This window comes from Lipomyces doorenjongii, assembly GCF_038497915.1.
Source record: "Lipomyces doorenjongii strain NRRL Y-27504 unplaced genomic scaffold V1508scaffold_82, whole genome shotgun sequence".
NCBI lineage: Eukaryota > Fungi > Ascomycota > Lipomycetes > Lipomycetales > Lipomycetaceae > Lipomyces > Lipomyces doorenjongii.
Window position 1 is genome coordinate 47,103 of NW_027118149.1, and position 13,156 is coordinate 60,258.

General features: G+C 46.9%; 6 protein-coding genes across 6 annotated transcripts; 1 reads left to right on the forward strand and 5 right to left on the reverse strand.

Annotated features, from left to right (window-relative positions):
• Positions 1-399: 399 nt before the first annotated feature.
• On the reverse strand, positions 400-2,052 carry V1508DRAFT_425505 (linker histone H1 and H5 family-domain-containing protein). The gene is made up of 4 exons (XM_066941447.1): positions 1,767-2,052; positions 1,665-1,690; positions 1,520-1,542; positions 400-1,133 (listed from the first exon to the last, which is right to left on the reverse strand). Exons 1-4 carry the CDS (start codon positions 1,837-1,839, stop codon positions 692-694), a joined length of 564 nt encoding a protein of 187 aa, XP_066793173.1. The 5' UTR covers positions 1,840-2,052; the 3' UTR covers positions 400-691.
• Positions 2,053-2,389: 337 nt separating this feature from the next.
• On the reverse strand, positions 2,390-5,484 carry V1508DRAFT_425510 (P-loop containing nucleoside triphosphate hydrolase protein). Its single transcript, XM_066941448.1, has 3 exons — positions 4,862-5,484; positions 3,883-4,807; positions 2,390-3,829 (listed from the first exon to the last, which is right to left on the reverse strand). Exons 1-3 carry the CDS (start codon positions 5,213-5,215, stop codon positions 2,727-2,729), a joined length of 2,382 nt encoding a protein of 793 aa, XP_066793174.1. The 5' UTR covers positions 5,216-5,484; the 3' UTR covers positions 2,390-2,726.
• Positions 5,485-5,487: 3 nt separating this feature from the next.
• V1508DRAFT_425513 (nucleotide-diphospho-sugar transferase) lies at positions 5,488-8,297 on the forward strand. The gene is made up of 5 exons (XM_066941449.1): positions 5,488-5,710; positions 5,816-5,887; positions 5,937-6,061; positions 6,117-6,377; positions 6,434-8,297. Exons 1-5 carry the CDS (start codon positions 5,609-5,611, stop codon positions 7,980-7,982), a joined length of 2,109 nt encoding a protein of 702 aa, XP_066793175.1. The 5' UTR covers positions 5,488-5,608; the 3' UTR covers positions 7,983-8,297.
• Positions 8,194-9,361, reverse strand: V1508DRAFT_464272 (uncharacterized protein). The gene is made up of 2 exons (XM_066942893.1): positions 8,843-9,361; positions 8,194-8,780 (listed from the first exon to the last, which is right to left on the reverse strand). The coding sequence occupies exons 1-2, from the start codon at positions 8,899-8,901 to the stop codon at positions 8,522-8,524; spliced, it is 318 nt and encodes a 105-aa protein (XP_066793176.1). The 5' UTR covers positions 8,902-9,361; the 3' UTR covers positions 8,194-8,521.
• A 435-nt stretch (positions 9,362-9,796) lies between these two features.
• V1508DRAFT_360472 (kinase-like domain-containing protein) lies at positions 9,797-11,042 on the reverse strand (the record flags this gene model as incomplete). Its single annotated transcript, XM_066937145.1, has 3 exons — positions 9,797-10,313; positions 10,366-10,475; positions 10,530-11,042. 3 exons carry the CDS (start codon positions 11,040-11,042, stop codon positions 9,797-9,799), a joined length of 1,140 nt encoding a protein of 379 aa, XP_066793177.1.
• A 1,148-nt stretch (positions 11,043-12,190) lies between these two features.
• On the reverse strand, positions 12,191-13,156 carry V1508DRAFT_441977 (uncharacterized protein). Its single transcript, XM_066942310.1, has one exon. It carries the CDS (start codon positions 12,908-12,910, stop codon positions 12,602-12,604), a length of 309 nt encoding a protein of 102 aa, XP_066793178.1. The 5' UTR covers positions 12,911-13,156; the 3' UTR covers positions 12,191-12,601.

The following is a 13,156-nucleotide window of genomic DNA, read 5'->3' on the forward strand; positions in this document are numbered from 1 at the left end:
TATATATGTGTCCTAAGCATATAGTTGCAATACAATTGCAAGAGCTGCAGTTGTCATGAATCGCCATACCAAAATGGTTTGTAGCAGACAAATATTTTACGTTCATGATTTAACTACAGTTTGCCGCATATGGTTATAACGTCTATGTAGAGCTGCCACAAGGTTTTGACTACGACTTCGAACCTGCCAATTTTTGGCTATTATCCATCTTCCACGTTAAAATTTAGTATTTCATCTTACAAGTTCCGCAAAGTAGAAAACGTCGTTATCGCTCTGGTGCCCTATGATTTTTGAAACTTACTGTAGGGATTTAAGGTTTGTGCCAGTGGAATCCACCTGCCTAAAAGTCTTCCCATGCTCACTGCACGCGCTCCGATTTGCGCTTAAACGATTGTCAAAGCATACTTAATACTGACCTATTATTACACGTATAAACTAAGAAATACAATACACAGCGTGTCAATCCAATCACATGAGTAACCAGTAACCCATACAAGCAACCCATGTATTACACATCGAGAGATCCAACTGACAAAGACTAAATTACAAGATCAAATTATAACCCAACAAAAAGGCCCATAATAAAACAAGTGCTAAGAGCTGGCGTTCGGCGCCCAAGCAACTAAAGGTGATAGAAACATAGCTAACGACATATCAAAACACACCACGTACTAACACCATAGGATCAACTTCACGTCGCCTTCGAGGACCTCTTCTTGGGAGCAGCTTTCATAGGAACAGCTTTTGGCTTTGCCGCGGCCTTCTTCTTCGTCACACCAGCGGCCTTCGGTTTGGTGGCTTTTGGCTTCGCTGCCCGTGTAGCCTTCGCAGGCTTCGCAGCCATTGCCTTAGCGGCAGGCTTCTTCTCCTTTTTCGGGGCAACCTCCTTCTTTTCCTTTTTAGGTGCCGGAGCAGCCTTCTTCGCCTTAACGGCGGCCGCCTTTTTAACCGGTTTTTTCTCGGCGGTTGTCTTAGCTTCCTTCTTCTGGAGCTTAACTGTGCCAGAGGGCCCCTTAGGCTGGACGAACTCGCCGGACTGAACACCACGCTTCAAAGCAGCATTAAACTGGGTCTCAAAGTTGGACGCTTTGGTCTTGAAATTTGCCTGGATATACTTCTTTAGAGCCTGGCGACTATAGTAAAATTGTTAGCAACAAAAATTCACACGTTGACACGCGTGCGCTCGGCTTGTGTGAAAGTTGGTGTGGTTGCAATTATTGCAGTAAGCAGTGTGTGAAAAGGCAGCGCGACACAGGTGACGTGTCGAGCGGCTCAGCGGGATTGGGCAAATTTGACGTCGCGAAAACGCGGGGCTACTAAAGCAGGCATAGCGGCGCGGCGCGCATCGTCATCGCATCTCGCCCGAAGTCAAATTCAGACTGTCACGCACTGCCCACGCACAACAAACCCTGAGCGGCGGCCAAACAAAACACAACCACATTATCAACCAATAGTAGGAGCCACACTCAACCACAACATGTACGTGTTTAAAAATGACGCTTAAAAATCGGGAACACACCTGCTACCATTTCTCTCCTTGAGCTGCATGGCGTCAAAAAATAAACATGTTAGTCAACGGTTGCCTAAAGCAAGTGAAAACTGGATGGGCGGCGTTGTCGTCACCAAAAAGCCACCCAAACAAAACAAAAATCAAGATCACACACCATTAAAATAGCTTCCTTGATCATATCTATAACTTTAATATTAACCTAGGCTCTCGAGAAAAGACTCTAGTGGTATCAATCGCCAATCGCGTGTAGACATACCCTTGTAGGCCGGGTGCTCGGAAGTTGCGGCAGCCTTCTTGGAGGCAGCAACAGCAGCTTTCTTTGGCGGCATTGCGAGTGGACGAGAGAGCTATAACAAAAATAAAATATGGACTCAGATAGCTAGAAATTTCAAAATAAATTGAAATGTGATTATTCGCAGCCGCAGAAGGTACTGGTGGAAGGTGGAAGCGTGAGAAAGAGAAAATGGCAGGAGAGGGGAACGAAGGCGGGCGCGGGTGATGAGCGCGACTTAAGTACGGGCGGCATTGGCAAGTCCATCAACAACGCTCACATTGCGTGTGAGAGCGACAAACTGCGACACACGCGCCCGTGTTCACAGCCAACTTCTAACCGCCAGTCAGTACCTCAGTTTATGCAGTTTTATTCCCGTACCCACACCCTCATTATGGCATATCCAGCATATGACCAACGCGCACGTCAACAAACAAACCCCCCCAGCCTTGCCCACTTTATCTACCACAACCCAAGCTCACGCCCCGACATGACCACAATACTCGCCTCCGTCTCCTCCTGAAACGTAGTGTGTTCGTGAATCAGAATTACCTACTTTAATCAGTATTGTTGCAGCCTTTGCTCCGACTTTCAGTTATCGCTGACTACTGAATTGCTGTCCCGTGATTCGTCCATTGCATCATCATCTCACAGCCATGTAAGGACTACCATTGGCCCGCGCTGGACTGAATACTATAATTCGATAGACTACATATTACTTTTCGTCATATTATACTGCATAATGTAAGTACTACGTTCACCTCTACCGACAATACATCCTCGATAACTCCTCGCAACAAATTAACGTGTGTCGGCACATCTGATATATTGGGTCAGATTTAACGATAAAATAGCGCTGTACAATGTTCTGATATATCCCATGTCTCCAAGAGTATGTTCATTTTATTTCTAAGCCCATTTATTTCTAAGCCCAATAGATAGATTCTACCACGGCGACGCTCTAAGCAAGTCATGATCTTTTATCCACTTCACATATTCTGACCATCCACTTAATATTTTTCTGTCAGATTGCTGTGCCACGCTAAGTTGAGAATCGAAAAGCAAGCCCTTCTCCATCGTGGACGCCGAGCCGACCATTATAAATCCCAATCTCGCCCGAGTCAAGGCCACATTCATACGTCTAACATCGCCCAGGAAACCTATCGATCCTCGGTCGTTACATCGTACACCGGAGTAGATAATGACATCCTTCTCGCGACCTTGAAATGAATCGACACTATTAATTTCCACCATTGAGATCTGACGTGACAATGGCGACATTGGGAAGCTCAAGTCATTGTAGGTGCTACTGCCACCACCATATCCATATGTGTTACCGTACGTGTTGTATTGCCTATCTCTAGATACATACGACGTCTGATACCGCGTGAGTTCATTCACTTGTCCGATGTAGGGTGTGATGACGCTGACAGCGTCTCCTTCCAGGTCTGGATTCTCTTGAAAAAGTGCGTTTAAAATATTAAACACGATCTGCACCTCACCGTCGTTGTAATATGACGTGCCATTAGATCTTTCCGGATACGAATGATCCAAAAACACCACAGGGTATTCTAGCGGATCTCTAAACAAGGAGAATTGAATGGACTTCCGTCCAAAGACACTAGGAGCGCTTTGGACCAAACCTTTGTAAAACATCCGCGACGAGAAGAAGGCAATATTTGGGTGCATTCTGTACTGGACCGTGAGCATCGATGAAGGAGCAACGTCCTGGTCATAGAAACGTTCAAAGAGCGAATACGCCAAGGCCGCGTTACTAGTATTGAGGATTGTGGGCGGTAACTGCTGATGATCACCAAGAATACACGCATGATGAGCGCCTTTCATAAGTGGAATTAGCGAGCTAGGCTCGGTCGAGAGAGATCCTTCATCAATGATGACCAGTGGAAACTCAGTCGCTCGAAGTAGACTCGATGCAGCTGAAACGCATGTCGTACAAATAATGTCCGCCTTCAGAATGTCACCGTAAATTTTTGTGTGCAGCTTGGAGAGTTTCTGAGTGAGCTGGCTTCTTTCTTTGTAGTATTGGCCTGGAGACGATCATTAGGACCTCACAGATAGAAAATTAAAAGAAAATACTGACCAAAATCATTTGCACTTTGTAGTCCAGCCACAGGCTTGTGCTCCTTCATCACGCGTATCAGCTCTCGAGTTTCCTGGTATTCTTTAGAGAGAGGATGCGTCTCAAATTGATAATCCACAGTTTTTGTTCGTAATTCTTCTCGCACACGCAGGGACTGACCTACTCTCAGACCTGATATCCCGCAGCGAGTGAGTCCATCTAGCAAGTTATCAACAGCCATGTTCGTAAATCCACTGACTAAGATAGCCACATTTATTTTGAAATGTCGTTTGAGTAGGTAAATAGCATTAACAATCGTCCACGTCTTCCCTGTGCCTGGCGGTCCCTGAATAAGAGAAAATCGATTCCGTAGCATAGTTGCCACAGCTTTGAGCTGTGATCCATTCAACTGCGTAAGAATATCATCTTGGGCCATATTCTCGGGCGGTCTCTCCAGCTGCTTCTTACACCACTCCAATATCTCTTTATTATTTGCGAACAGTCCTGACGGTACATTTGGATCACACTTTGCGGCACCGATAAAAATATCTCGCAGAGAACTGCCCAGAAAACTGTGACTGTCGTCATCGTCAATGTTCTCCGACAGATCCTGATTAATCACCGGACCAGTAAGTTTGTATGACGGCACCTTGTTCTCAATTGCCTTTACTGCATTTTTCATTCGATTATATGAAAGCAGACTGATACTTTGGTCCATCCGCCAAACTTTCGACACGTCGACCCCACTATCGAACGCGACGGTTATTGTTCGTTGTGTTTTGCCGGTGACCACGCCTTCTTTGATAGGTGTCTCATTCAGAGGATCCTCAACAGAGAGCCTGACCTGATCTCCAGTAGTAAACCTTCCAGTGTAAAAATATGGTGCAGTAAACTCTACTAGTAGCTTTCGAGACTGTTTTCCTGCAGCTTTGGCCGACAGATTTAGCTGCGTGATACATTAATCCTAGCCCTTCGAACTACCACGGTAGACAGAACTCACCAATGTATAACCCTCACTTATAAGCCTATCCAAGCTCCATGTATTCAGTCTGTCCTCAAACTGTACCACTTCGAACTTCTTTTCCTCCTCAATCAGCGGCAAAAAAAAATTCTGGTACTGCAAAATGTACGATGTTAGAGGATCCCGAGGATCCAATTCCGTCTCCTGCGAAATCTTTGCCTTTGTCCTTTTCCCTTTCCTGCCCCAATCACCATCCTGTTTTTTCTCTCCTCGTCTTATGCCTTTATTCGCTGCCCGTTGTGCTCGTCGTTCTTTACGACTCAGCCTAGAGGTACCCGCCGCCTCCTCCGACGGAGTCTCATCGACATAGAATAGACTTATACCATCTGACATTTTCGCTAATTATCTACTCGATCCGTGCGATGACGACTGTATATGATTAGATCGAGTCGGGTTCCGATTGACCCTGTGAGCTCGCTTATTCGAGTCAATGGGACTCCACGCAAGATATCTAGGCAAGAAAATCCAGGCTAGAGACGGAGGTGCCGCTGCTACGGGCCGCAGTATCATACGATACTCTAAAACATATTGAGTCCGCTACTCGGCTTGCCTGAGTTATGTCAAATAATCGTTGTGGATGCGGTATGTTTGGCCAAAGGGACTGTACCCCTGAATTACATGAATTACACAGTGAAAGGATAATTTTGTGGGTCATCGCGACGACTGCATAGCCACAGCAACAGATTCCCTCGTCACCCCCACTCCGGCTCTGCTGTTTCAGAAACAATGGGTCCAAAAAAGGGAGGTCAGGCTGGTGGAAATAAGGCAAAGGTCGGAAAACAGACGGCCCAGCAAAATGCCGCTCCCGAAGAGACGGATCAAGATGAGGTCAGAGAAATTTTTTGTTTCAGTGTCTTATCAGGACCTTGACGATTGTACATACGAGTTAAATACATGAAGCTAAGAAATATCGCTAATTGAATATTCTTAAAGAGACTGCAAGCCATTGTGCTGAGTGATTCCTATCAGACAAGATTTCAACCTTTGACCCTTGAGACCCCGAGGGTATGTATCCTCTCATCTTGAACCAATGTCAAGGATATTAATTCTATAGTGTCTACTTCCTCTTTGCAACACACCGCTGCTTGAATACACGTTCGAATTTCTTGCACTGGCCGGTGTGAGCGAAGTTATTGTGGTTTGCTGTGCCCATGCTGATCAGATCCAAGAATACATTGCGTACGCAGTTCCATATTACTTATCAATACACACTTTGGGCTGACTGATAGGACAGAAATTCCCGATGGAGCAACCCTTCCTCTCCTTTTACCATCGAAACTGTTCTGAGTCCCGAATCTGTTTCGGTTGGTGACGCAATGCGAGATCTGGACGCGAAGGGCTTGATTACTTCCGACTTTTTGCTAGTCAGCGGAGATATTGTTTGCAATGTGCCATTTGACAAGGTTTTGGCCGACCACAGGCAACGACGTGCGAAAGATAAAAATGCGATTATGACTATGGTTCTGCGCGAAGCTAGCCCCTTTCATCGAACGAGGTAAACTTCTTGCCGTTGGCTTCTTTTGGCGTGGCGTTCTAACATTGTTGACCCAGAGCCCGAGCCGAATCTGCAATTTTTGTTTTGGACGAGCAGACAAACCAATGCGTGCACTACGAGGAAATCAAGACACGCAAGCATATGAAACAGATCTCCCTCGACCCCGAGATCTTCAACAAGCACACAGATCTTGCGATCCGCAACGACTTCATAGACTGCCACATTGACATTTGCTCGCCTGATGTTCCTGCGCTATTTACTGAGAACTTTGACTACAACCATATTCGAAAGGATTTCGTGCACGGTATCTTGACGTCTGACTTACTCGGCAAGACGATTTTCGCGCACATCGTAACGGACAACTACGCTGCTCGCGTGCGAAGCTTGCAGACATACGACGCAGTGAGCAAGGATGTTATATCCCGGTGGACATACCCGATTACTCCGGACAGTAACCTGCTGGCCGACCAGACGTTCCAGTACCAACGAGGACATATATATAAGGAAGATGGCATCGTTCTTGCGCGTTCTTGTCGAATCAATAGCTGCACTGTAGTTGGCGCAGGCACGGCCGTCGATGATGGTACGGTCATCACTGGCAGTGTTATTGGACGCCGGTGTAAGATTGGAAAGAATGTATCTATTCGAAGTGCCTATATTTGGGATGACGTCACAATTGAAGATGACGCGATAATCGAGAGCGCGATAATAGCAAATGGAGCTGTAATTGGAGCGTCCAGTCATGTCGCGCCCGGTGCGATTGTATCTTACAACGTTAAGATTGACACTAATATAATTGTCGATGGAAACAAGCGATTGACGAAGTACTTGGGCGAGGAGGATAAGAAACTCGATACGGACGCAGTTGGAGAGGATGGTGATGGTTACGTTTATGAGGATGCTTCGGAAGCCGAAGAGGACGATGACTACGAGGAGATTGTCAATTCGTCGGGTTTGGTGTACAACATGGCCTCCTTGAACGCCTCCGACACATCATTTTCGACCGTTTCTGCGGACCAGGCGCACCGTAAGTCTAGGCGAAGAAGAGTCAGCACTGCAAGTAACAACACTATCGCCTCCGAGGACTCTGATGAAGAGAGTTTCTTGCGAGAGGCGCAGGCGAGTGTCGAGCGCGCCGTCGCGGAGAATCACGATCTTGATATTGCAGCTCTCGAACTCTCTACACTCCGGATGGCCAAGAACGCGCAATTCCACGAAGTCCGCGCTGCAACCATCGCGGCTCTTATAGGCAGGATCTCGCACTTGATCAACAGCAACACCTTGAAAGCTCGCGCAGCCGTGGAGTCCGTGTTGAACAGATGGGGTCCATTGTTTCGGCGACAGGTTTTTGATCAGGCAGATCAAATAGACTTTTTGCTTCTTATTCAGAGAGACTGTACTCGAAGGATGCAGGGATCTAGCATTTTGCTTCACGCCATTAATTGTTTGTACGACCAGGATATCCTTGAGGAAGAGGCTATTTTGACGTGGTGGTATCAAGATCCGCAAAGAAAAGAAGACGCAGATATGGTCAAGGTCGGAGAACTGGTCCCTAGATGGTTGGATTGGCTCACTACTGCCGAAGAGGAGAGTGATTCAGAGTAAGAATATGAACCCATGAGTTGCAGTAAATTAAATCCATATGTCAATTGAAGATGTTTAAAATCCAGCAGTGAGTTGTGAGCATACAATTTGAATAACTGCGTTACGACCATCCCATTTCTATCAGCGCATTGCTGCCATATCTCTACATGCTACAAATACACTGAATCACGCCAGGAGATCTTTAAATCGTTTCTTATCATAAGATGTCAATTACTCAAGTGACTACATTTATTAGACATGTCACCCTTGTCTTCGTGTCGGCGCTTACGAAGCGCTGCATGCTGGGTAAGACATACCATAGCGGGCTAAAGTACCAACGTTTGAATATAATTTTTGTAAGTATTATGACAATTTAACGCCTCAAGGCCTATGTCTGACGACAACATCGCCGTATAGCACAAATCAAATAATAACCAAACCCAATCATATACTTCCAAATCGTAAATAAACCATTATATCGTTAAATCCAACTTCGTATTAACAGCTCATATATACAAACGCATGCGATGTGGCCAAAGACCTAGGCAAACGTGTTTAAGTTAAATTCCTCCCCCCGATCGTTCGACGGTGACTTCACGGACCCTCCCATTCATGGTATTGTTAATACCCTTATTGTTCGATGATGACGCGTTGGGATAGTCAGAGTATCTCATGTAGTGGGGCTTTGGACCGGACGAGTTCTTTGGGCCGACGTAGACGAAGCTCTGGCTTTTGGGCTGTCTCTTAGACCAGATGTAGTAAGCCGTGCCGCCGACCATCAGAAGGGACATTGCCATCATGAAACGATTGTTTGATCGTCTACAGGGGATCTGTTAGCTGATTTGCCACAATCGCATAATATCCACCATAAGTGGTTTTACCTGACTACATCGCGTGGAGGGCGAGCGCCCATGCTTGGCATAGTCAATTCAGGCTCCATTTCGAATGTGATTTAGTCGCAGCTGTTGTTCTCAATATCGTGTATGCACAGAGGAACTATGTAACAAGAAGTTGCAGTAGAAACTGGCGAAGCAGGAGGACAGAGAGCCCGCGGGGGGTATTTATCTCAGAGCGTGACGCACGCGACCGTTGCTCCCACGCTGAGCGATCGATGCACCAGCAGGAGCCTCTTACCCAAGTCGCATCCTTAGTGTTCTGAGCAAAGTATCTATATCATCTAGAGGGCATCCGGTACGCCAGCTTGGTGCGAAGACAGCACGTTGTAGTTCAGTATCCTTAGTACGATCGAATCTAAGCAATGAACTCAAAACCATCGCTTAACCTTGAGCGCGTCCGCTGCCCCAGTCGTCTGACTGTAGTCACGTCACCAGATCCGCGCTATATTAGATATGGGTACGGGTTGGTTGACCTTCGTAAAGCTGTAATATATTGAAATTTGGCGAGCACGCGGAAAATGTAAAGCGGGCGGGGTATTAAAGAGCAAAATTGCACTCAAAGGTATGACGTCACCGATAAACCCTAACCCGACCGACACTTACGGAAGGTTTAGCATTATTGTGACAATTATACGATTCTATATAATACAGTGTCGGACGCGCTACAGCTAGTCCTTACCAAACCATCGTTCTAGTATTGCCTATCTACAAGAATGCCTTTCCTCATTTGACTGTTAAGTGATATCTATGTCCCGCTGATCGTCAACCACGTTCGTACACAGTCACATTCAAGCCCACGAGACTCAAACTAATGAGTTGTAGCGTGCTGCTCTGTTTTCTTTATCGCCAGACATGCTTACAATATTACCATGCTGCAGAATAATAACAGGTTGGGATGCAACCCTCAAGCTGCATGTTCATCAAAGTATCACGTCGGACCTATTTGAGACCAGCAGCGATAGAATTAGGTACCAACCGGGGTGCTTTTCTGCTCCAAAGTGTCGCTCCAAACACCACGTCAGCAAAAAATTGGTGTGCCTTTATCTGTTCAATCGTCAGCCGCTTCAATGGATCGGTGGCAAGCAGCTTTGACACCAGATCACGAGCAACTTGTGGGAACCCGGCGGGAAACGCATAGTCCAGCTTGATAATCTTCTGGAACGTCTGGTACTCGTTGCTTGCCTTGAACGGTGGCTTGCCGCACAGAAGCTGATACAGAATACATCCAAACGCCCATATATCCGAACTCTTTCCTGCCGCCTTATCTGTCAGTAATTCCGGAGACACATATTCCGCAGTGCCAACAAATGAATTCAACCGTTCGTCTTCTATTGGGATACTGGAAATATTGTCAGATGAGTCACCAGCGGTGCCGTCAACCGGTTTCTGCACTCCTAGTAATTTTGCTGTGCCGAAGTCTGTGACTTTGATTCGCATGTTCTCGTCAAGAAGGATGCTGCCGTCGTTAACTATTGTCCCACGTGATCAAAGTAGATGGAAATCCTTACTTCTCTGGTTTAAGGTCTCTATGTATAACGCCATGATTATGCATATAGTCAACAGCATCCAACAACTGAGCACCATAGTATTGTGTGCATTCCATGTTCAAAGTTCCAAGCTAAGACATTAAATTAGTATATCCTAATCCAATATTAAAGCAATATCACCTTACCTTTTTCAGCACTGAGAAAAGCTCGCCGTTCGGGGCTAAATCCAGCACGAAATACAGACTCCGTTCATCTTGAAATGTGTAATATAAGCGAACAATGCCAGGGTGATCGCCTAGTCTATTCAAAGTATTCTTCTCAATGTTCACATACTTGACTTTCTTCTCTTTAATAATATGTCGCTTATCCAAAATTTTGATCGCGTACTCCCTCAGGGTTTGGCGGTCGGTAGCAGCAACGACAGTAGAAAAAGAGCCTTCTCCTAAAATTCTGCCAAAAGTAAAGTCCTTGACGCCCTTCTTAATCGTCTTGATCTGCACATTTCCATTCGCATCAGCCTCGCGCTGAACATGAACAGCTGCACCTCGTTCAGCCCAATCATTGGATGTAGACCGTGTTCGTACTTGGTAAGGCGACCGAGGGGCCAAAGGCGACTTCGAATGCTGCTGTTGATACACTGGTAATGATGTCAGTGGCGGCAAGCCCGCCACTGTCTTCGACTCCAGTTGATACGGCATTCTGCGAGCTGCTACGGTTGTGTGCTGTTGCGAATGGAGCTGATGTCCTTGCGGTTGTGGTGACGGTTGGTTAGATGGCAGATATTGGTGCATTGGCGTTTGAGTAGCAGACACTGGTTGTATATGTGCTGGTAACAAATTAGGAACTGAGCCGGACGCCCATGGGACTCCGTTAATGCTGCTGGCCTCCGAGGACGACGTCACAGACGAAAGGTCCGAGACAGACGTCCGTGAAGCACTAGCTGGCGGGATGACAAGATTCGATGACCCGCTGGTACCGTTACCAAGCACAGACGACGACGATGGTGGACTGACCAAGATCGGTGAATTCAACACTGGTTCTTGGGGGGAGTCCAGTGCTTGTCTCGATGACTGCGAAAGCGTTGATGAACTTTCGGACAACGGCGGTCTTTGGGACTTGCCACTTATGAACCGACTGAGACCCTTAGACTGCGACGACGATGACGAGTCTCTATCCCTGCGTGATTTGGAGGAGAGTCGCAGCTTACTGAATAGACTTGAGATCTTGTCGCCGGCCATTTGCAGTGTGCTAGTTGCAGATGAAAAAATATTATTGATGGTGTGATTAGAGGATAGTGAGAAATAATCCGCGTGTCAGCGTGTCCGTACGTGCTCGGTCGGGCTTACCTTTCCGGGAGATTATGACACAAGCAGCGAGAATTGAAGGGTTGCAGCAGTTCCAGAAGACAATGGAGTTGCACCAGTTCAAAGTTAGAGCAACTGGGTCGCATGGAGGGGCTGACAGCACGTCCGCACTGCAGAATATGTAGGGACCGTAGAGGAGCGATTCTTCAGTAGATGCGATTCAGGGCGGATCAAGGTCATTGGCCGGCTAAACCTCGAACATACGCAGAATGTCGGGACTGATTGGCGGTTGATGGAACTGATGTACTAGGAGGTGTGGGGCTCGGCCGTCGGGGCCGTTGTGCGCGTTCGTAGTCCCAAGGTGAACGACACGAGCCCCGCCAACTTACGTGACTTACAGTGTCGTACTGGCTCCAACTGGTCATACTAGTTAACTGGGGCAATTTTCCGAAGATTATGGGCGATTGGAAATGCCCGAGGAATGTGACACGAGCTTTGTGATATGAAAGAATTTACTATCTTGGTGTGCCGTTAACAAAACTGGCACTTAATAAGTTGCATTGGCAGTTACGAGCTGTTTGGTATATGTACGTGCTTTTTCCACGATGGCCCACTCGCCGGCACGAAATTGCACCATCCTGAATGATTAGACGAAATCCTGGGATGTCGGAAGCAGGAGGCTTGAATTCAATCTTTAAATTTGATATCGGCAGAGTTCAATCTTCAAAGCTCATCGGTTTAGGTGTCTTACATAAGCCGATCATATTATTATGGGTTTGGTACCGCGAAATAAAATATAACCGCTAATTTCGGTCGTAAGAAAGGCGGCGGATGTCGATATTCACCACAGCTGTATATGTGGTATTTGGTGAGGGGATTGCGTACTGTAGGATTCAGTAGATGTAGATTCCTTGTGCGAAACATGTGCCTTTGCATAGGGATGTGGATTGAAACTAGATAGATAGCCACTGCTCTGCCAGTAGGGTCATGTGCTCGGGATTCTCGTCGTCGACGTCATCGCCCGCACGTACATAGCATCTATCGCGGACCGCACCGGCGATACTGCGAGTATTCATATCGACGCACGCGTGCCTTCTGACGGGGATGGAGTTGGCGGAAGAAGAAGGGGGCGACGACTGGTTGAAGATGATCTCGGAGGTCGGACGCGCACGTGAAGCGAGGGGCGAGGAGGAGGAAAAGTCCGCGGACGCGCGAGCGGCCGCGAAAGAGAGCAGATGCGGTTGGTGATCGAGCGAGGTCATCGCGAACTGCAGATCTGTTACCTATTTCCAGCGTAATCTCACACGGCAGACCTAAGTGGACTAATCGAAGGTTAGTTGATAATGATCGGACGAGCTAACTAGGTTTCTTTTCTTGTTATCAGTCGCGCAGTTGATGCATGCTATGAAGGGCATAGACCACAAATCTGTGTGCTTTTAGGTAGTGGTCAGGACAGTTTCTAACGGCGTGGCCGGTTCTTGCTGTATTGTAAGACTTCAAGGTTTGGG